Consider the following 23,458-nt stretch of genomic DNA (forward strand, 5'->3'; position numbering starts at 1 on the left):
GCAAACACTATAGTGTAAGTCTGTAGTTTTATCTTGAGTCTGTGTGTGAAATATGTTCAAGTACTTGAGCTTTGCTCTAAGACTTTATAGTGTGACATAGTTCAGTATAGACTGTCTTCCTTTGGGAAAATATGTACTATAATTGTGCGTGTACATATCTATTATATAACATATAATGGACATGTACATTAATAGCACACACACTATACACAGGCCTGTATGCATGTGTCTCTGAGGATTAAATTATAATAAATTTGAAGCTACAATTTCATGGAATGTGAGGTTATTTACCATAATAAGAGACACATTCATACTGTTCCTGTATAATTAAAATTCAAACTACTCAAGCTTCAATATATTAACATACATTAAAACTATATGCTACCATTCAAAAGTAAGATCTCTTACCATTTTCCAGGCATAGCTGACGTTGTAGGCTTCTTTTCCAATTTCTCTCAGTTTGTTTACATGCCAAGACAGTGAGGAGTTCACTGGGACTGTAATAATCTGACTGCCCAGAGGGAGGCTACGGGGACAATAAATAATATCCAACTTTTATTCAACATGGAAATAGTTGTGAATCAAACAAAACCATCTGCTGCATTTTTATACAAAAAGCATGATTAGTCATGAAAGGGCTGGATAAAATCTGCATTTAATTAAGAAAGAACAGAATGCTTTGGTTTGCTGTTCATGCATTTATCTATTTTAACTGTAATTTACACTCATGTATAATGTAGTAAGGTTTGAGTAAGAGTTGCCTTTTTCAGTACAAATGGTGAAGCAGAGGTAACTTGGTTCCTAAATTTCTACTCAATAATTCATAGAGACAGTGTTTAATTCATGCTCGGGCTTGCCAGGGCTGAGCCCTGGCACCTCTGGGCTTGGCCGTTCATAGCCCTGGCACCTCTGGGTTTCCTGCGTCAGTTATGAAAGTAAAAAAAAATTGCCTGAGCCCCAGCACCTAATTGCTTGAGCTCCATCACCTCTTTCATTACCAATTAAGCACTGTTCATAGAGAACACAATTATAGTTTGTTCTGTCTTGCGATAATGTTGATATTGGAATGGCACTAATTCGCTCTCTATTTCAAAGGAACAAAGGGTCGACAGATTTAAAATTAGATCTAAATTACCATTTGCAGAACTGTTCACACACAACATGCTGTATCTCTGCCTATTCCATTTTTGTTAGCAGGATAGGATATTGTCAGTTACTCTTGAAGTTTCAAGAGTTTTCTATATTTTAATACCATGCTTGCCTTTAAGAATGGAGCTAAGAAGTAGAGCTGGAGTGCAGGGAACATAAATACAATATGTACAAGCACCTTCTGAGACTGTTGTTGGAGTGAAGTTCTTTGCCTTCACCGTGTCACATTACACCTCTACCCCGATATAACGCGGCCCGATATAACATGAATTCGGATATAACACGGTAAAGCAGCGCTCCGGGGGGGTGGGGCTGCGCATTCCGGAAGATCAAAGCAAGTTCAATATAACATGGTTTCACCTATAATGCGGTAAGATTTTTTGGCTCCCGAGGACAGCGTTATATCGGGGTAGAGGTGTAGTCGGGGTTGGCAGCTCTTGTTCTTCATCTCCAAACATTCCTGTTAAGTGTGTCTTCTAAGCTGACACCAACCTTCTTCATGTCCTCCTTCAGCGTCTTGAACCACCTTTTTCTGGGTCTTATAGTCTTTGTCCTGTAACTACTCGATTGTGTACTCTCCGACCAACATATTCGACGTCTCGTCATCTCGTACGTCCTGCCATCTCAGTCGACGTGCCCTTAGCTTTTCCATGATGGGGGATTACCTGCATCTTGGCTCATACCATTTCATTGTGTAACCTGTCAGTTCTTGTCTTACCCACTCTCATTTCAGCAGCATGAAGTAGTTGTACTTCTCTCTTCCACACTGGCCAGCATTCCAACCCATACGTCATGGCTGGGCTAATCATGATCTTATACATTTTGCTCTTGAGTTTAATTGGCACATTCTTATCACACAGAATTGCTGTCAATTCCCTCCATTTGCACCAAGTGCTTTTCATGCGACTTCTAGCACTCACATTCTTATTGTAACTCAATACTATTTTTATTGGTTTCTTGTTGTCCCTTTTCAATGAAGCCTCATATGTATTCAGTCTTCTCTTGGTTGGATTTATAAACAATTTTCTTCTAATGCAGCCCTCTGTCTTTCTAGATACCTTTCCAGTTCACGTTTATCTTCCCAACACAAAAATGTCACCTGCGAAAAGCATGTTCAATGGAGCTTCTCTCCTAATCTCCTGCATCAAGGTGTTCATTACAATCACATTTAGGAATGGGCTTAAGATTGATCCTTGATATAGACCTATTCTCATAGTGAATGGCTCATTGCAGCTGCTTCTTGTTGTTGTATTACCCTCATACATGTCCATAATAGTCTGAACATATGCCTCTGGAAGGCTGTGCGACAACAGGCACCACCATATCAGTTCGCTAGGAACTCTGTTATAAGCCTTCTCTAAGTCCACAAACACTAAATTCAGTTTCTTGCATTTCTCCCTGTACTTCTCCTGCAATATTCCCAAACCCAAACTGGTTGTTGCTTACTTGGTAATCTAGCTCTTCATGAAGTCTTTTCTTGATAATTCTTTCCAACCATTTCATCCTTTGACTCATTTTGATGGGTTTTTGTTATATGTATTATATTGATTTATTTATTTAGATTTAAAATAAAAGAGTGTCACTTATCCAAGGCTCTAGGCACCCTAAGGCATCATTTACAATACAATAAATATAATAAAATACCAGCAACATTAATCATTTCACCAAGAACTCAGCCAGCCAAGCACTTATAGAAACCCCTTTCCACCCCTTTATCATTCACACACATCCTCAGCCCTGTCCAACAACCATATCAAACTCACCTATGCCTTGTTTCCAAATGTTTTATTTAAACAATAAAACAAATGATCAATTCCAAGATGACACATCCCATGCAACATCAAGCAACCTCACCACCTTATCTTGTGTATTCCTTCTTCTGAAGGTAGCTCCCCTCCTCATAGACTTTCAGGCCAAAAGGGCCTATCATGATAATCTAGTATGACCTCCTTCACATTGTAGGCCACAGAACCTCACCCACCTACTCCTGTAATAGACCCGTAACCACTGGCTGAGTTACTGAAGTCTCAAAAACTAACAGCAAACAATTTTTAAGTATATCAGAAACAGGAAGCCGTCCAAACAATAAGTGGGGCCACTGGATGATCAAGGTGCTAAAGGAGCATTCAAGGAAGACAAGGCCATTGCGGAGAAGCTAAATGAATTCTTTTCATCAGTCTTCACTGCATAGGATTTGAGGGAGATTCCCATACCTGAGATTCTTTTTAGGTGACAAATCTGAGGAAGTGTCCCAGGTTGAGGGGGTCAATAGAGGAGGTTTTGGAACAAATTGATCAATTAAACAGCAATAAGTCCCAGGACCAGATGGTATTCACCCAAGAGTTCTGAAGGAACTCAAATGTGAAATTGCATAACTAACAACTTTGGTATGTAACCTATCGCTTAAATCAGCTTCTGTACCAGATGACTGGAGGATAGCTAATGTGACACCAATGTTTAAAAAAGGCTCCAGAGGTGATCCTGGCAATTACAGGACGATAAGCCTCATTTCAGTACCAGGCAAATTGGTTGAAACTATAGTTAAGAACAGAATTATCAGACACACAGATGAACATGATTTGTTGGGGAAAACTCAACACAGCTTTTATAAAGGGAAATCATGCCTCACCAATCCATTAGAATTCTTTGAGGAGGTCAGCAAACATGCCGACAAGGGTGATCCAGTGGATACAATGTACTTGGACTTTCAGAAAGCCTTTGACAAGGTCCCTCACCAAAGGCTCTAAAGCAAACTAAGCTGTCATGGGATAAGAGGGAAGGTCCTCTTATGGATCAGTAACTGGTTAAAAAAAAACAAGAAATAAAGGGTAGGAATAAATGATCACTTTTCAGAATGGAGAGAGGTAAATAGCTGTGTCTTCCAGAGATCTGTGCTGAGACGACCAGTGCTGTTCACCATCTTCATAAATAATTTGGAAGAAGGGATAAACTGTAGGGTGGCAAAGCTTGCAGATGATCCAAATTACTCAGGATAGTTGTGTCTAAACCAGACTGCGAAGAGTTACAAAGATCTCACAAAGCTGGGTGACTGGGCAACACAATGGCAGATGAAATTCAATGTTGATAAATGCAAAGTAAGAAACATTGGAAAGTATAATCTCAACTATATAGACTAAATGAGGGGGTCTAAATTAGCTGTTATCACTCAAGAAGGCATTGTGGATAGGCCTCTGAAATCATCGGCTCAATGTGCAGCGGCAGTCAAAAAACCTAACAGAATGTTAGGAACCATTAGGAAATGGATAGATAAGAAGACGGTAAATATTATAATGCCATTATATAAATCCATTGTATGCCCACACCTTGAGTACTGTATGCAGTTCTGGTTGCCCCATCTCAAAAAAGATAGATTAGAAATGGAAAAGGTACAGAGAAAGGCAACAAAAATTATTAAGGATATTGAACAGCTTCCTTATGAGGAGAGATTAAAAAGTCTGGGTCTTTTCAGCTTGGAAAAGAAATGACTGAGGAGGGATATGATAGAGGTCCTTAAAATCATGAATAGTGTAGAGAAAGTGAATAAGGAAGTGTTATTTACCCCTTCACATAGCAAAAGAACTAGGGGTTACCCAAGGAAATGAATAGGCAGCAGGTTTAAAACAAACAAAATTAAGTACTACTTCACACAACGCACAGTCAACCTGTGGAACTTGTTGCCAGGGAAGTTGTGAAGGCCAAAACTATAACTGGATTCAAAAAAGAATTAGATAAATTCATGAAGGATAGATCCATCAATGGCTATTAGCCAAGATGGTCAGGGATGCAACTCCACCTTTTGGGTGTCCCTAAGCCTCTGACTGCCAGATGCTGGGGCTGGATGACAGGGGATGGATCACTTGATGACTGCCCTGTTCTGTTCATTCCCTTTGAAGCATCTGGCATTGGCCACCATTGGAAGACAGGATAATGGAGTAGATGAACTATTGGTTTGACCCAGTATGGCTGTTTATGTTTTTAAGTCCTCAAATCTTGATTTAAAAATACTTCAAGATTCAGAGAATATACCATTTACTCTAGTTCAAACCCGCAAGTGACCCAAGCCCCACATTGAAGAGGAAGGCGAAAAACCTCAAGGGTCTCCGCCAATCTGACTTTGGGAAAATTCCTTCTTCACTCCAAATATAGTCATCAGTTAGACCCTGAGCATGTGGGTCAGACCCACCAGCTGGACTCCTGGGAAAGAATTCTCTATAGTAACCTCAGAGCCCACTCCATCTAGTGTCCCATCTCTGCCATTGAAGATATTTGCTAATACCAGTCATGGCTGGCCATACATCATTGTAGGCAACCTCATCATACCATTCCCTTCATAAACTTATCAAACTCAGTCTTGAAACAAGTTAGGGTTTTGGGCCACATTCCCCCTTGGGAAGACTGCTCCAGAACTTCACTTCTCTGATGGTTAGAAACCTTCACCTCAGGCCTAAACTTGTCGATGGCCAGTTCATATCTATTTGTTCTTGTCCCAACAATTGTCCCTTAGTTTAACTCCTCTCACTCCCTGATGTATTTACAGAGAGCAATCCTTTCATAAGTCTTCATAATAATGAATACCAATAGGAGCACAGCATTTTTGAAAATCTGTCCATTTATTTAGGTTCTTGAGTACGGATTAGGGCACTAACTTTAGGCATCTATTTCATTAAAATTGTGGCCCTCAGCTTTATATAGGAGTTTTCATTAATGAAAATGGTACTAAATTTTTGGCTGGGATTTTCAAAGAAGCCTAAAGGATATTTGCCCAAATCCCATTGAATGTAGGTGCTTAACTCTCTCAGGCTCCTTTGTTAGCCTTGATCCTACCCTACAACACAGTAGCCACCCTATAATACAGGCTGTAAAATGCGTCACTTCTGGAAGACTAGCATCCCAGATTAGGTCTTTGTAATTTTAAGGCCAGTGGGTATAATAATAGTCTTTGAAACTCTCTCTGCCACCCCACCAGGCACTTGCCAAACTGCTGTAGTATCAATTTTCCCATGTCATCATCACTGATCTCAAAGCTGACCTGACTCCACAGATCGGGGTTGATTCAGTTTTAATACTACCTTACTCCTGAGCTTCTTGTAAGCAGAGAATGCCAATCCTGTCTATTGAATAGCAATGTAGATTAAAAAAAAAAAAAAAAAAAACAGGCAATTTAATTAAAGACACTAAACTTAGCCCACTGAGCAGATTTATATTCCAATAGCAAACCGGATTAAAAAAATAATTCTAGACAAGATCAAACAATCTCAGATACAGAGAATTTTAACAGAGTGACAACTCAGTTTTTGCATATGAACACAGCATCCTGACTATGCACGAGGTGAACACTACTAGGAGCATAATCATGACATGTGCTACGTGCCGACACAGGGAAGTATGGGGTCACAAGGGCCCCCCCTTATTGCCACACCTGGCAACGTATATCATAGCATCAGGGAGAGGGGGCAGCCTCTATGGAATTGATATTACCCCCTTCCAACCTAGGTGAATGGGCCCAGACTGAGTCTTTGCTCCATGGCTCCCAATGTGCTGGCCTGCGCAGCTGAGCTAGCATGCCAGTGCAAGTAATCTGCAATGGATTTTGGGCTGGCACAGATTACTTTTCCCTTGGAGCAAGGCAGAAATAAGGCAACAGATTGTGACTTTCCAAGTCACAGTACAGACCGTAGTCCGCTCCTGGGACCGGGAAACTATGTGCTGTCCTTTACTCAGAGCTGGTGGCAAACCCACAAACTAGCCCTAAATTCAGGCGTATTGTATTACCCTTGATGTTCTACACTTAGTGTACATTTATAGTGCAACTACCCTTTCTAGAAAGTCATTGTTATTACATGGAACTCCTGTGTAGTCCTTCATACAAATTTTTTTCTCCAAGACAAAGCAAGTATTTCTAATATCGAAATGATGTGTTTTATAAAGAGAGCTCAGCTAGTTGTACGTGCACAGAATTGCAAGTCAGAAGCTCCCATATTCTAATCCTGATTTGGACACAGATTTCCTCTGTGGCTTTGGGCAAATCATTTAACACCTCTTCTTTCATTTCCCCATCTGCAAGTGGAGGATCAGGATACTTATAGACTTTAAAGAAGAGTTGTGAAGATTGAAATTTATAAAGTCCTTTGAAGATGAAAGGCTCTACTTAAGCGCTAAGTACTACCATTATTTTTAATTGGGGCATTTTTGGATTGTAAATTTAGAAATAAAGATAGAAAAATTGAGATTCCACAAGAAAAAATAACCCAAAATGCAAATATTCAGTCAGAGGCGGAACACTGAGAAGTAGTAACAGTGAAGGGGCCCAAATGGACAGCAAATCACACATGGTTTAGCAATGTGGCAACAGCCAGCAAAATAGGCCAATGCCAGATTCTCTCTCTCTCTAAATCATGTATTGTCACATCAACCCCTACTTGGGACAGAGGGTGTGCCTCTGTTCTCTGTGAAGTTGCGCACATAGATAGAGCAGGGCTGGCTTTAGGGCGATTCACCCGATTCCCCCGAATCGGGCCCCGCGCCCCTAAGAGGGCCCTGCAACATCCCTAAGGACCCTCTACTGACGTGCCGCCGAAGGCACCGGCAGCCAATCGAGCTGCCGCCCAAGACAGCGGCGGGACTTCAGCGGCAGCTCAATCGCTGCTGTGGAAGAAGGACCATCCGCCGACGTGCCGTCAAAGGCACCGGCAGCCAATTGAGCTGCCGCCGAAGTCCCGCTGCTGTCTTTGGCTCTTCCGAATCAGGCTCCGCAGTGCCTAAAGCTGGCCCTGGCAGGGAGGAGTTTCTCCCCATATGTCTAACGCCAGGTATATGCTAATGAGTTAGGTTGACCCAGCTACGTTGCTCAGGGGTGTAAAAGATCCCCACCCATGAGCAGCACAGTTAAGCAGACTTAACCACCGGTGTAGAGATTACTAGGTTGATGGAAGAACCCCTCCCGTTGCCGGAGCGAGTGTCTACACTGAAGTCCTACAGCAGCGCAGCTGTGCCGCTTTAGCAGTTTAAGTGTAAACCTAGCTTCACTCAAAAGCCCTTTGAAGTTTACAGAAAAACTCCCAAGGACTTCAGTGGATTAGGATCAGGGTCTTTCTGGATATGGTGCAACCATTCCCAGCACTTCCAGTAATGGTATGGGCCCACCCCTGCCAGTGTGATCCCCACCCCTGCCAGTGTGACTTTGCATGCATTCTGCGTGTGACGTCACGCTGCAGGAGGACACCATTTTGAAGAATGCGCCACCATGATCCCACTGGTGTGACTGCATGGATGCCATTTTGAAGAGCGCGCTGCTCCGAGCCCCACCAGTGTGACATCACGGGCACAGTGCATATGACGTCAAACTGGGGGCGGCAGAGTAGAGCACTCTTCAAAATAGTATCTCCCATCCGTGATCCAAGACAAAATCATGTCTGATTTTGTCTCGGTACCAGACAGGGAACCATAGAAAAAGAGGACTGTCCGGCTTAAAACCGGACAAATGGCCTGCCTAACCACACCTGAAACAGTGAAAAAGATCTAAAAGCTGGAGAACGTTCAGAAAAGAACTGCAAAAATTACTAAGGAGGAGGAGGATAGGGGCTGGAAGGATTGAGGAAACATTTCAAGCAGCAGATATGCATACAGTAGTTTGATTTGAACCCCATGTAGTGAGAGTAGTTATTTAGGGTATTAACTAGAAATTACTGTCTGAAATATAGGAAGGAAAAATCCAGACTGAGTATCAAGGAAAACTTCCCAACAATCAGCTCTACTATTAGATTAGAAGTCTCCCCCAAAGGAAGCTGTGGAAACTATCGCTTGGCACATTTAAGGATAGAATGGATAATGTGGTAGAAAACACAGTCCTGCATTGGCAAGAGAATGGGACCTCGATCCTAGCAGGGATCTCTGGGTACTACTGCAATAGAAATATTAAACACAGTAATTATAATTCTATAAAGTAGCTCCTATTAAAGGGTTTTGTACAAACACTTCTGAGTCCTGTGAATCATTGATCTTAGCAAGCTATGACTTGAGTCTCAGTTCTTCCTTACCTAAGGATGTTCTGCCGAACCAATTCAAATTTTGGAATGTTCTCATAATGTATGATGTCAGTGTGAAGTGGTGGTTCAGACAGCAAATAAGGCCTTGTAAGGGATGGATGCATAAGAGTATACCCTAAAAAGAACAAAGAATGTGTTCAGTACAAGTGTTGGTTCAGTATGTAATAAGCAGAGAAAGAACATAAAAACAAGTATACTGACTACATGTATGAAAGTCCCCCAATTTACTTAAGAAACTACCCTAACAGTAACCATACCATCACATCATAAAGCAGTTTAGTGACAACAAAATTTTAAGAACTTGGTAAATTAACTCAAACAAAAAATGACTAAAATGACCATGGCATAAAAAGTGAAAAAGCTTATAATATAAACAAATTTACTTGCAAAAGCTATAGTTTTGGCTTTCTGGCCTACAACTGTGAAAACAATCTATTTCATAGCAACATTTTTATATCAAGACCCCTGTATAATAAACGCAAACCATAAATCTACTTATATACCCTATCTGTCCAACAATTACTGTTAGACAGAACTACTTAAACAACTGACACACAATCTGTTGAGAAACGGCACTGTTCACTTTACCATTCTACTTACAAATAAGGAGCAGAATAAGGAGTTGGTTTTCTACAGTCTAATTTCACCAAACAGGAAGATAATGTATTTATGTATCTGAACCACAAAATCACCTTTATTGTCTATGAGAAATGTGTAGGAAGCCAAAGAATCTTGATAATAGGTCACATCCTCCAAGATATATGCCAGGTTAACATCCACTCCCACAATCCCAAGCAGCATGTTTCCAAAGTAACAAGGTTTACTTACAGTCATTATCAGACCTTGAGATAAAAGGAAGAGCACAGAAAGCATTAGCAATAATGAACTTGCCAATTAATTAACGTAAAGTATGTTCTTCACCAGTTCTGTGCTAAATAGAAAAGCGGGGACGTTAACTTGTGTAACCAGGTGAACATCCTTTTGTCCAGCATATTCAATTTTCAAAAAGTTGCTGCCGTACCACGTAGGAGTATTTTCAAAAGCTAAAATTAAAAGACTTAGCAAGTAGGCCCCGATTAAACTTCCAATGAAGTCAAAAGACTCCCACAGGTTTCAATGGGTGTTGGATCAAGTCCATATGTAGGCTTCCCTTCGTAAGTCACAGTTCTGAGAATTTGTATGTATAATTCAATATTCAGTTCAAATTGAATATGTATAATTCAACCCTCTGTAAAAGTTAAGGCAATTTTAACCCATTTGTTGCAATTGTTTCCCTAGGACAATGTGACATGGTGACCCAGTGAAGTACCAGTAGTAGTACTATGATCATCTGATTCAATAAATGCTTTCAGTGATAGATGTCAAACAATGGTAATGCTTTGAAGCCCATGATTAAATAACAGCATTAAAGATAACAGAAGCTCTACCAGCTTTGACATCTCTTACTGACAGCACTTCTGGCGTCAGAATATAGAACTGCTGCTAGCATTTAACAGTAGAAATGTGGGAGTCGGGGCTTGGTGACAGGATGGAAGGCTGAGAAGTGGAGGTTTAGGAAATAAGTGAATTATGCTACAACAGTTGTATTCCCCTTCTTCCATCCTCATATTAGCCACTTTTTACCTTTCTGGTGGTGAGTTAAAGTGGTACATTGAATATACCATAAGTTATTAAAACACACAGTGCATTTTACATTTTGTTTCTTCATCGGCACACAGTTAGATGCCTTAGGGACAAGAATGTGAATTAATATAAAAAGGACCTAGATTCTCTCTCTTTTTTTTTTTTTTTTGTATTTTTCTTAAGGTCTGTATTTTTACTTTCCCCCCCCCATGCACCTATAAAAATGTTAACAAGAATAAAAAAATCTTACTCGTAAAATATGAATTGGGATGAATTTTGCTCATCTGATTATATATGCAGTATGTCAGCCTCTTCTTCTTAACTAAATCCCAACACAGCCATTGTACTGGGTATTATAACCAAAAGCATTACAATGATTTTTAGAAACCTCTCAATGCCTGAGGTAAAAATGTAGCAGTCCATTTCTGTCTTACTTTCTGTGTCATGGTCATATGGAAACTCACTCACCCCTTTAATATAAAACAGATATCAAATTCATCTCCATAAATGAGGTTTTTTTAAAAAAAAATAAAAAAACCTATGCACACTCCTAATTATGTAAGCCAAATCTATTCAATTGTACCATTTATAATCCTTATGTTGTACAACTTCTCCACTATGCTTGGATGTGGATGTGTGAGAGATGAGTGGCAATGCATCACGCAGAGTGATGAGAAAAGAGAAAACTAGGCTATCATTCTGCATGAGAGAAGCATGTCCAGGAGCAATCTCAGAACACAGGGAGGACTTCAGACTCTCAAGAGTCACTCTGATCAGATGGCAAATAAGGACAACCTGCCTTAGAGGTCTGGAAACCCTGCTGAGCCATACTCCTTAACCCCTCCTCCATAACATCACACACAAGAAAATGGAAAGCCATGTCCAGAGAAATGCAGGAGTTGTTAAGCTTATTAATTCTAATAGTTAGTAATTACCAGGGGCGGCTCTATATTTTTTGCCGCCCCAAGCACAGCAGTCAGGCCGCCTTTGGCGGCGTTTCTGCAGGAGGTCCGCCCCAGTCACGCGGATTCAGTGGCGGTTCTGCGGGTGATCTGCCGGTCCCGTGCCGGCATACCCGCCGCCGAATTGCCGCCAAAACCGCGGGACCGGCGGACCTCCCGCAGAAACGCCACCGAAGGCAGCCTGACTGCCGCCCTCACAGCGACCGGCAGGCCGCCCACTGCAGCTTGCGCCCCTGGTAATTACATAGCACCGTAAATCTTCAAAGCACTGGGAAAACACTAATGCCATTCCCAACTCCCCTATAAAGTAGGGTTTTTTCCTCCTCACTTTACAGAAACATGAGCAGAGGCAGAGAAGCATTGCTTTATAGGCTAGTACTCTGTCTCACAATGACATTCATGCCAGTGCAAGAGCCTATATTAAAGACCCTCCAAGTCCCAACTCCTCCCATAAGCATGTGAAAGGGGCCACATGTGGAACACCGGGGCCTTTGGATCACTTTTTATGAGGGCTCTGTGCAGGACTGGCTGCATGTTTCTTGCGGTCCTAGGCAAACATTTACACATGACATCATCCCCTCATCTTCTGCATAGTTCCATCTGATTTCTCTATTGCAACCAAGTAAAATAAAACATGTGAACATTAGGGTTTATACAGGGTTTAAGCAACAGGTCAGATTCACGTCCACAACTGCGCTATATCAGCACAAAGTGGTCTGTAACTGGTGGATCTGGGCAATGTATTTGGGGAAACACTCCATTGATGTACAGCCATCATAGAGACTCCGATTTCATCCTACTCCTGGCCCCCAGGCAAACATGGTGTAGTAACCAGGATGTTGCTGCTGATACCTGGCTTCCGGAATGGCCATTCATGCCAGGCTTCAGGCGGCCCTGTCTTGTGCTGAGGACAACCACATTCCTACGTCTTTTTTGAGCACAGCTTAATCAGAACAGGGAATCTGGTCAAATGTTTAGCAGTTCCACCTGATATGCGGGGTCCTTCCCTAACCCTGTATGACTGCTGGAACCTCCTGGAGTCCTACGCTTCCAAACCTGGGAAGGTGTTGGGTAAAGAGTCCAGAGCAGCTGCTAAGCTGTTTGGTGAGATGCCGCTCCATACCTCAGCTACTGTGGGGAAGGAAGGAAAAGAAGAAGGAAATGTCCAGCAGGAACAAGCCCTCATGAAGTTGTGTGCATGGCTCCAGTATCTGAGGAAGGAAGGGGGATTTTGGCATCTGACAGGAATGCCACTTCCTCCATTATGCTGTCCTATGCACCCGTGGTCTGCTTAGAGGGCAACACCAGCTCTGAATGGGCCAACTGGAGTGCAGGGGCGGCCAGGGCTACCATTTCAGCCTGGAACCGTGCTCCCACAAGCACAGAGGAGTTTCCTATACAAATCCAAATGACTGACGCTGTATCAGTATGCCCCTGAGAGACAATTCACCCTTCAATCTACATCCATTAAATGTCACCTTACCCACACTTTCCATAAACAGGCCCCGGTGGGCGTAAAACTTTACATGTAATCCCTGCAAGAAGGACTTAATTTTACACATCCCTTAGGGACCATCCTAAAAGCACCACCTTATCTGTTGGCTAGAAACCTGGGGACGGGCAGGCAGGCAGGCAGGCAGACGGAAGCCTAACCTCTCTTTTTTTACCTGCTCAATTTCAGATTTTCTAAGCACTTACCGTCTCCCATTTCATCTGAGAAGGGCAGACTGAAGACTGCCTCATCAACCATTCGGTTGGGGAGGTTTGTATAAAATCGACCCACTGTGGTTTCCAAGTTACTGAGCTGGTTCAAGACCATCATACTCCCCTTGATCACAGGTAAGGCAGTTCGATCAGGCACTCCATACTTCACTGAGTTCTGTTCTGCCAGATCTCGGAGAAATGCCAGTTCTTTTAAGCCTGTCACTCCCTCTGAAAAAGAGATATTGCCAGGATGAGGGAGGAGAAAGTAAGAAATTTAATTTCAGTTGAGTCTCCTACATCTTACTCCAAATTAAAACTACAGTACAGTACGTACTTTGTGTTGCCAACTCATGCAGTTAGTCTGAACACGGTGAATGCCTATTTAAGTGGAAGTGTGGAGTACTGTTTAGTGACTAATACTGGTTGGGTGAATTATAATGTAGGTATAATCAGTCACTACAGGATTTAAAAGGTGTCCACTCAGATAATGTTCCACTGTACAGAAACTCAAGATGGTTGCTCCATGTCACTATTTAGATATTTTTTACCCTTTTTTTTTTTTAAACAGAGAGCTTTGTGTATCCCATTGTCTCCCACCAGTGACTAGTCCATGTAGAGATTTATTAATCTGCTATGCAGCCTTGGAGTTAATAGACCTTGTCCTTTAGCTCAAGCAACAGTGTCTCATGCTTTTAGATACAGATCTGCCAGGATTCAGTCCCTGCAGATGACCTAACAAAGGGAATTCTTGAAAGTGGGGACCCAAATGGGAATTTCATCTGCTATATAGCCACACAGTGTGTTAGTGTGGGTTGCATGCACATTCTCCGTGGCCAGGTATAAGCTTCCCTGGATGGGGTGTGTGTACAACCCATGCTAATATGACAGTCTACTGCTTTCTGTGCTACAGATATTTTTGAAAAAAGGACTATGATTCCACTGGGTCAGTGTGCGTACCTTTAACTTTATTCTTGGCTTAAGCCCCAGTTCAGCAAAGCACTTAAGCACATGCTTGACTTCAAGCTCAGACTTAAATCCCATCAATATCAATAGGAGCTAAACACTTACGTGTTTGCTGAGTTGGGGCCTTAATAGGGAAACTCTTCCAAATTCAGTCTTGGTGTCAGAGGGTGAGGCTCCAGCAAAGTCTATGGTTACACCATGTATTGAATTTGCCCCATGGTGCTTGGCATTCAGCATTTCAGGCAACATATATAAATCAGATCATTTGAATTTAGGTTTGCAAACATATGACTAAGTAGTTTTATGCCCCAAATAGGAAACTGTTATAATCTGGGGAATGACCTCTGGATTCTAAGGGCCAAAACTCACTTTTGACCCTTTCAAACAGACACAGAATAACACTGCACCGGGTTACTAGAGAATTTTAATCTACCAGAAATTTGGCACACATTTCTTACCGTTCATGAGTGCATAAGTGAGAATCATTACTGAGTTATTGAGGAAACTATTTTCTTCATTGATGACACGGAGAGTAGCCTTTTTATCATCATCTGAAGCATCTTTTGATGTAATCCCAGCTGACAGATAAATTATGACCATATCTGTATCTAATCAGAAATATATATGGCAAACAGTATATTAGATTCCAATTTACTCGAGACATTCAGCAATGCAGTAAAAATCCTTATATCAGTAAAAGAAGATAAATGTGAAGTTATCAGCAACCTTACTTATAAGAGTGGATGAAATGCATGAAAACACTCACTGTGTGGTTGTGAAGGCCTTTATAATTCCCAATGCACTTTCAGTTCCCCCAGTTTCAGCTAACAAAGATTCACGAGTTTCAGCTCACACATTCTAACACACTATATAGTTTTCTAGTCCAGGCTGTGATTTCTTGGGCTAGACAAGTTCTGTCCTGGTCAGAACATGGAAGGGAAACAATCAAGGAACACAGAGTCCTGCAGGAAGTTGTTTTGGTGATTCAGTACAGTGACACTCCTCCCTTGAGAGGGACAGCTTCATCCCACAGGGACAGCCCTGAGCTTTCTCTTAGCTGAGACCTAAGGTGCATGTAGTTACTCAAGGTCCTGTGGCAGGAGTTGGGGTGTTAGCCCCCAATAATAAAATTTCCCTATAAGTAATTACATTTTGCCTACCTTAGATCTCCATGCCATTTTGGCTGGTTGGAGTATTCTTCACTTTTTGTCAAACACTGCTAAATAGTGAAATGTCTGCTATGTCCCACCCCAGGGATGGATGCACTTGAGTGATTCCTATATTTAAAGAGCTCTTGGTGGCTTTCCAGCTAACACAGGAGTTGTGTGGAGGGTTACTGCACTAGTGGCAGTTGTCAGCAGCTGCCTGTAAAAGTAACTCTTATACCTCCGTTTGTACTTTGGCCACCACCTGTCTGTGATCACCCACCATGTCTCCCACCTATTCCCAATACGACCCCATTTATAATAGCATATATTAGCATTTGCTAGATCTGAGCTGTGCTGCTTTTACATTGTTGAAATTTAAATAGGTTCCCCCGTTACTATTTCGTATCCCCCCCAAAACCATAACCCTCTTCCATAGTTACACAGAATGAAAGGAAATGGACACATAAAAGGACTCTGCATTGAAACTGAAATGGAATATGGATCATTATTTAAGTAGTGTTACTGAACATTTCATAGCAGATATCATATTAGTAGAGGAGAATCGTGTGTGTCACACACACACATATTTTACTAATTAGTTGCGGCCATGAAGCTTCTTGTTAAAATTATTAAAGCAAGAACAGAATTTGTCCTTCTACTGTCTGGAGAAATATGCATGGGGCTAACTCACAGATTGAATAGTCAGAGAAGGCTCTGTGGCACTCAGTAGCCATCACCCTTATTTATGCTATTCAGTAAAGAAAGGGTCCCTTTCACCCTCTTCAATTTGTAGCTAAGTGGACGTACACTGAACTGTTTTCTGCTTCTCCCCATTTTTCTTTTGCAAAGGAACTCCAGGAGCAACTGGGTGAGTTTGACTCATTTACTGAATAGTTACAGTCCACAGAGCAAACTTTGTGGCCCCTCTATGGTTTGCAAAAGCCCCAACTGCAGCAGGAATGCTCTCATTACGCGGCCTGTGAGTCAGTGAAGAGGAACAAAAGAAATCCGAACAATGTTATTTCTCATCTCTTCAGCAGGAAAAAGTTGGCTAGGCACTAGGCTATAGGGCAGGGGCTGGTGATGAGGAGGAGTAAGAAGGTTATATTAACTCTTTATTATGCACTGATGTGACACTGTGGAATACTGTGTCCAGTTCTGGTATTCACACTTGAAGGAAGTTGATAAATTGGAGTGAGTTTGATTCTGCATTTCCCAGCAGCTCACAGCACCTGCATTTTTAGTGTAGCATATCTGATAATGTCATGAAATCTTCAGTAGAGAAAATAAAGTACACTTTTGCCTGGTTTCAAAAATAATCATTTTGTTGTTGTTGCAAAATTTCTTGTTCAGAAGCCCTGGTGAAGCAAATCAGTGGTTTGAGCATTGGCCTGCTAAACCCAGGGTTGTGAGTTCAATCCTTGAGGGGGCTATTTAGGGATCTGGGGCAAAAAAAATAGTTGGGGATTAGTCCTGCTTTGAGCAGGGGGTTGGACTAGATGATCTACTAAGGTCCCTTTCAACCCTGATATTCTAGGATTTTGGGGTGGAATGTTTCTGGTCACACTAACTTGAGATGACTTCCTTGTCGGCATTCTGGCTCCCTATGTGAATGGGTGTACAATGGTAATGTGGGGGAAAGAGATTCTTACACCCTCACCCCCTCCAGTGCTGGGGCAGTCAGAATTTAATCCATGGCTTATGTGTTTGTACAGCTCCTAGCACAATGGGGTCCATGACTAGGGCTCCTATGTAGTATGGTAATACAATAACAAACACCACCACCACCACTTGATCTTTGGGATCCTAAAGGATGGAAGGCACTATGGAAATGCAACATTATATGTTATAAGTTTGAAGAATAAGACATGACACATACTTACCATTCATCACTAAGTCATTTTGCCCTACTTAGACTGAACACATATCAACATATTTTTCAAGCTGTAAAGAATGTCTTATGTTAACGGCCTATCTCAAAGCCTCAAGGAAATTCAAATGAATGCTTACGCTCCATCCTATAGTTCAGCATTTAAAGCATCTTATGTATCAGTTAGGGATCATACATCGGTCCTACAATACCAAAGCACACTGAAGCATATTTCTGAAAGACTGCTAGCTTACCTCTCAATTCCCTTGCTTTGGTGGAAATGTCAAGTCTTGCCCGACTGATTTAAAAAATATATATATTTTCGAACATCAGTTTGCTGTTTTGTGTGTTCTGAACTAATGGCCTGAAAACGATTTAAATCAAAAGTGTTTTTTGATGCAAAGAAGCACCTGAAACTTCTATTCTCCTTTCCTTTTTTATTTCCCCCCTCCCCTCACCCTCACTCTTTAACTAGAGACAGCTTTTAAATCTAATCTGGTTTAAAAAAAACACTCCTCCAGGAGTATCCTCTTATTTCCGGGAAAGGTTTTATGACAATTAGCCGGTTCTCCTACACAGTTAATGAACCACATTTTCCTTCCTACAATAGCACTGGGGTAAAAAAAAATTTTTTTTTTTTTCAATACAAAGCCCTTAACTCTCCCAAGAGCCCGGTCTTTAAATTTTCTCCACTTGTGGAGCAGGCTGTGCATTACTCGTCCACCTGGTGTGTCCTGTAAATCCAGAAGCTACAGGAGTTTTGTGGCTGTGGTGTATATATACCGTTTGCAAAGCACTTTATAATACTTTGGGATTAAAGGCACCACATGAACATAAAATAATTACTGAGCTGCTGGTGACACCAATATAATAAATATTGTCAGAAGGCTGGGGAACGCAGAAACGTCCATCTTTTCAGTATAATTCTTATCTTACACACCAGGAATGCCTCAGTTTTTTCCATTATTAATTTACTTTTCTGCATGTGAATGGTTTCTCTGACACGCCTGCAGATCCTTTTAGGGAACAGAACATTAAAAATTCACAGTAAAAAAGAATAATATTATCTTGTTTCTTTTTGTACCAGAAACAAAAAATAGACAAGAAGATTGTTTACAAGAAAATGGAAGTGCATCACACATCCTCTTCTCAGAATCATTGTGTCCTGTCGCTCAGGCTCTCAGGTTTGTTGTACACATTATAAATCTTAAAAATTCTTTTGTTCTCACACATAGCCTTAAAAGGAGAGACTGTGTATTGTACTTTGAGCTTCAATAATGTGTCCTTATGTACCAGTGCCTAAAATATAACAAGTATTATTCATGAAACTGAAATAAACCCATGTGTTTTCACACTGCAGAATATACCAGTGTCTTCTATTTCCAATACACATGGAATGCTACGTACATAAGCAAGAATCTATTGCCAACGTTCTTTGAAATAACTAATGATAACTAAGCAAGACTTATTCCAGCCAACGTCAGCTGCATTAGATTTATCATCACCAGGCCGCTACCCTTCCCTCACTTTGTCACAAGTTAAAAGCCTGCCCTTGACAAAACCTATGTTTGAGCTGAACTAGACATAAATACAAGATAGCTTCAGATATGTTGGGCCTATAGCTCAACAGACCCGAGTGCTTACCAATCTAGAGGCGTACAAAGTGAAATGGGAGCACAGTTCACTCCATTGCTCCGGGTCGAGCACTAGGCTCCTTGGATGTGTGTTATTGCTTTCTTTTCTTAATAGTAAGTTTCAGTTAAGGGTCTCTCCAGTGCCCATTCGAAACAATGTGAAGTCAAATAGAAAGCATGGGACTAGATATGAGTAACTCTACATGTCTTTACACACACAAATTCAAGCAGATTTTCTTTGATGAGTGAGAATACAGTAAGGCCACCCTCACATATACATATAAATATCATATCATATATTTCAGGCACAGTGGTTGTTCTCTGTGAATGGTTTTTTTATGAGAAATATTAATATGTTCCCAAGGATTTTACATAGCCAGAGCACATCTGTGCAAATGGGAATTTTACCTGGCAGTGAAAGAAGTTTGCTGTGCTAATGATTACCATTAAAAAGGATCCACATCTGGGAAATAATTCAAAGATCTGGCAACTCATCCCCATAATTACATATTACAGATAATAAGGGAAGTGGGTGGAAGAAGCAAATGAAATGTAATGGACAATTTCAGCAGCCACTAAGTAAGTGGATTTAAAATCCAGTATATGCTATTTGAGCGACATGGTAAATACTTTTAATAAGACATTGCCCTGCCCAGGCTCCTGTCAATGTGAGCAATTCAGACAAAAAAGAAATATGTAAACTTAAAAAAAATAATATAAAGGATTTTATAAAAACAGACTTACTTCCTTGGAGTTTTGTGCCATTGTTTGTATTTCGTATTAATTGAAAAGCCTTTTGAAATCCCACTGCATGCTGGGTAGGGTTGTCGGATGATTTTATACTGCTAACGAAGGTGGACATCTTCCTTTTTGTCTCACTAGTGGCAGGAGACAAAAATGTCTTATAGCACTGATCCAGTGAGCAGGTTCTTACTGTGTCTGCCACGGTTAGCACTGAGATCTTAAAAGAGAAGAAAATATATTGGATTATTTTACCATTTATAATTCTTTATGTACTGATATAGCACACAAATGATAAGCCAACGGAAGAGTTTCTGTGGATTTAAAACCAATTGTTAAAAAATAAAATGCTTGAGGCATAAATCCATCACATTTGAAATGGATTAGACTTATGATGATTAAGGTAAAAAGAGACTTTAGCCTTTTTTTCTCAGATGAAATCTGCTTCATTCTGCTCACACATAATAGTTACCATACTCTCATAGGCAAAAAATCTAAGCAAGCTATAGATATCTCAACCCAAAATCTGCAGAGAGCATTTTCAATAAATCTCCAGTGCCTACAGAAAAATGGAGCGCTTGTGGGAAAAAACTAGGAAATTTCCATAGGCAAACATAATGAGCTCTATACTAACTTACTGTACTTTTAATATTTTATTGAACGTGAGCCAAATTCACCACCACTTTTTATCCTGTAGATAAGTTAAAGAAAGCAGTGATAATCCTTGCACTATTAAATGTATCAGTAAGATAGTTTATGAAATAAGTGGCATACTTTGCTATGAGCTATGATTGATGCAAAAGTAGTGACAGAATAAGAACACCGCTGCATACCGCAACAGCAGTAAATGTGTGCCTGTAAAACAGATTTCAAAATTACCAAGTTACTGCATAATTAATAAAAGTTTTGTTTTAACTTATAATAAATATTTCTCATTCATTTAACCCCTGATTCAGCAAAACACTTAAGCACATGCTTAACTTTAAGCGCATACTTAAGTGTTCTGCTGAATTGGAACCATAGTACCTTCTACCATAGAATTTTAAAACTCTTTCCATGCATTAAGTCTTATACATATATTACAGATGAAGAAAATTAAGGCAGAGAAAGATAAAGTGACCCCAATATCATGCAGAATGTCTGCAACATAGCTGCAAAATGGAACCCAGCCCCTGTGCTTTAGCCATGCTCTTCTCTTATCTAAACTCTCTAGGAGCTTTGCAGACATTAATTATGTTTCACACCATCCCCGTAAGGTAGTGAAGTAAATTATCTTCATTTCACAGCCTGGAAAATGGTCTCAGAGGTTAAATGATTTGCCCAAGGCCACTTAGTGTGCCAAATGGTAGAGTTGGGATTAGTACACAGCTCTCCTAACATCTGGTCCTGTACCTAATGCACTGTATTCTCAATGCTTCCCATTACAAAAATGGTTACAAAACGTCTCCTAAAAAGCTGAAAGCATTACAGATAAATAACTCAGAAATATGATTTTGTTTTAGATAAATGCAAAAATGAAAATGTAAACAACCCCCCCACCCCTCCAAGGATGGTTAAAACTAAGGAAAGACACACAGTGGCTTAGTGCAACCTCACCTTATCATGTTCATCTATAGAGCTCAGAATAACCTGAGCTGCATCTTTGGCAATTTGAAGTTGTGTCTCTGTGACTGAAGCCCCATGGTCCACAATGATAACTATGTGCTTAGACTGGGGTCTAACCGTAGAGACATAGACAGGCCTGAAATGACACAAACATATTGACATCATGATGACCTCTCAGCTTACAGTTTCCATAGTAGTTTACTAAATAAAAGGAAAAGAAAAAAGGAATAATTGCTTGGCTTCATGAAATTTTACATTAGCGAAGAATACCTTGAAAACTTAACCTGATGAGTTTACGAGTAGAGTTGCAGGGCTAGGAAGCATTAGTCAGGTAACAGGGTTCACAAAGAGAGTGAGATAAGGTCCGTGCCCCAAAGAGTTTACAATCCTGCAACACTTACTTTTTACTTCATGCCTTTGAGTAGTTCCACTGAAGTCAAAGGGACAATTCATGCAAGTCAAGTTAAGTTTGCACATAAGTGTTTGCACGATTGGAGCCTAATTTCATACATCATGCAATGACAACTGACAAATGACAGGGAAGAGGAAGGACAATAACAAGGCCACACAATGACTGTTTTGGCAGATGGACGTCCAGAGGTTCTGCAACCTGTAATTTTTGTAAAAGTGTATTAACTCAGTGACACAGTCTGAACAAGTCCCCTGCACAATAACTGACTAAAAGAAGATTTCAGCTACTATAGAATGATCCACACAACTGACACCGTGGCTAGAATATTTAGACCAAATGGTCAAGTGTGAGTACCTGCAGATTAGGCACCTAAATCCTGATTAAGGCACTTAAATAAAAAGGGCTTGATCTTTAGAGATGCTGAACGCTCAACCTCCCACTGACGCTAATGAGAGTTGTGGGTGCTCAGCACCACTAATAATCAGGTCTCGTATTTGGGTGTCTATTTAAGTAGGTGCCCAATTTTAGGCCCTAATTTTGGAACATTCGGCCTTAGTTATCAACCAGCAACTTGCAGTGAATGACCTGTTTCGTTAAAGCATCAGCAGTGACAGTGTTCGGGGATACTGTCTGTAACTATCTCAGCATACACAGCACAAAAATTTTGGAAACAGAATGAGTAAGAGTGACAAGGAGTAACTGCCTCATGATGAACGCTTGATGCAGTCAATCTTGGCCATATGGAGAGATAAATACAATACTGGATGTTTGCTGGTTACATGACAAGTAAAAATCTGTGCAAGCTGTGTATAATTGCGTTAGCACAGTAGGTTTGGTTTATCACAATGAGAATAAGGCTCCTGCCAGGAAGGGCTTTTCTATGAATGCACTGGAATGTAATGCACATAGGTCATGCTCCACAAGCTCTTCTTATCTGTGCATTTTTAAACTGGATTATCAAAATTTGTCAAAGTCTGCTAAAGGCACTTAGCGTTTTCGTGTGTATGTTTGCCAACATCAAAATATACTACTTGGTGAAATGTTCAGATATAGTTTGATACCGTGAGGTATGTGAGAAAGATTTACCAAAGATCTCTTTTCAGGGTCTCAAAGCTGGAACAAATTAGAAGGATCTTGAATAAGAAGTAAAAACAATAGAACCCTTTTCCCTGTTAACGTAGACCTAAAACTACTTGACTTTAAGCATGAGTTTTGGGATCTAATTTTTAGGACATCAAAATCACCCACAGAAGTCATCTTAGAGGAAATGCAGAATATTTTAGAAAAGGCATTGAAATAAACAGCTGGCACAAACCAGTTCTTAATTATAGAATAGGCTGCAGCTCTACAGTGGTATTAATATCTATCATTTACACAGTACTTCTGACCTTCAAAGCACTTAAAGGTTAACTAGTTCATCCAACAAACCCTCTCAGGTAAATACCGGTAAAAAATATCTCTAATTTACTTATGGAGAAATTGAAGCAGAGATTGAGTAATTTGCACAAGGTCAGAGGAAGTCTTTGTCAGATCTGAGATTAGAACTCAAGTATTCTTGGCTCTCAATCTTTACACCACACCCTTCTCAGACCACAGTATGTT

The 23,458-nt window shown here is 40.7% G+C and overlaps 1 protein-coding gene across 2 annotated transcripts in view; it reads right to left on the reverse strand.

Annotated features, from left to right (window-relative positions):
- LOC112121707 (VWFA and cache domain-containing protein 1) overlaps positions 1-23,458 on the reverse strand; it is a 199,782-nt gene that overhangs the window by 37,015 nt on the left and 139,309 nt on the right. For both annotated transcript variants that reach the window (XM_026655677.2, XM_026655676.2), the window contains exons 6-12: positions 21,436-21,580; positions 19,843-20,059; positions 14,905-15,054; positions 13,478-13,711; positions 9,887-10,036; positions 9,186-9,309; positions 409-526 (exon numbers count right to left, since the gene is read on the reverse strand). In XM_026655677.2, coding sequence (XP_026511462.1) covers positions 409-526; positions 9,186-9,309; positions 9,887-10,036; positions 13,478-13,711; positions 14,905-15,054; positions 19,843-20,059; positions 21,436-21,580 — 1,138 coding nt within the window. The remainder of the gene's footprint in view (positions 1-408; positions 527-9,185; positions 9,310-9,886; positions 10,037-13,477; positions 13,712-14,904; positions 15,055-19,842; positions 20,060-21,435; positions 21,581-23,458) is intronic.

The sequence above is a fragment of the Terrapene carolina genome, unplaced genomic scaffold (assembly GCF_002925995.2).
Source record: "Terrapene carolina triunguis isolate 2854851 unplaced genomic scaffold, T_m_triunguis-2.0 Scaffold210, whole genome shotgun sequence".
Lineage (NCBI taxonomy): Eukaryota > Metazoa > Chordata > Testudines > Emydidae > Terrapene > Terrapene triunguis.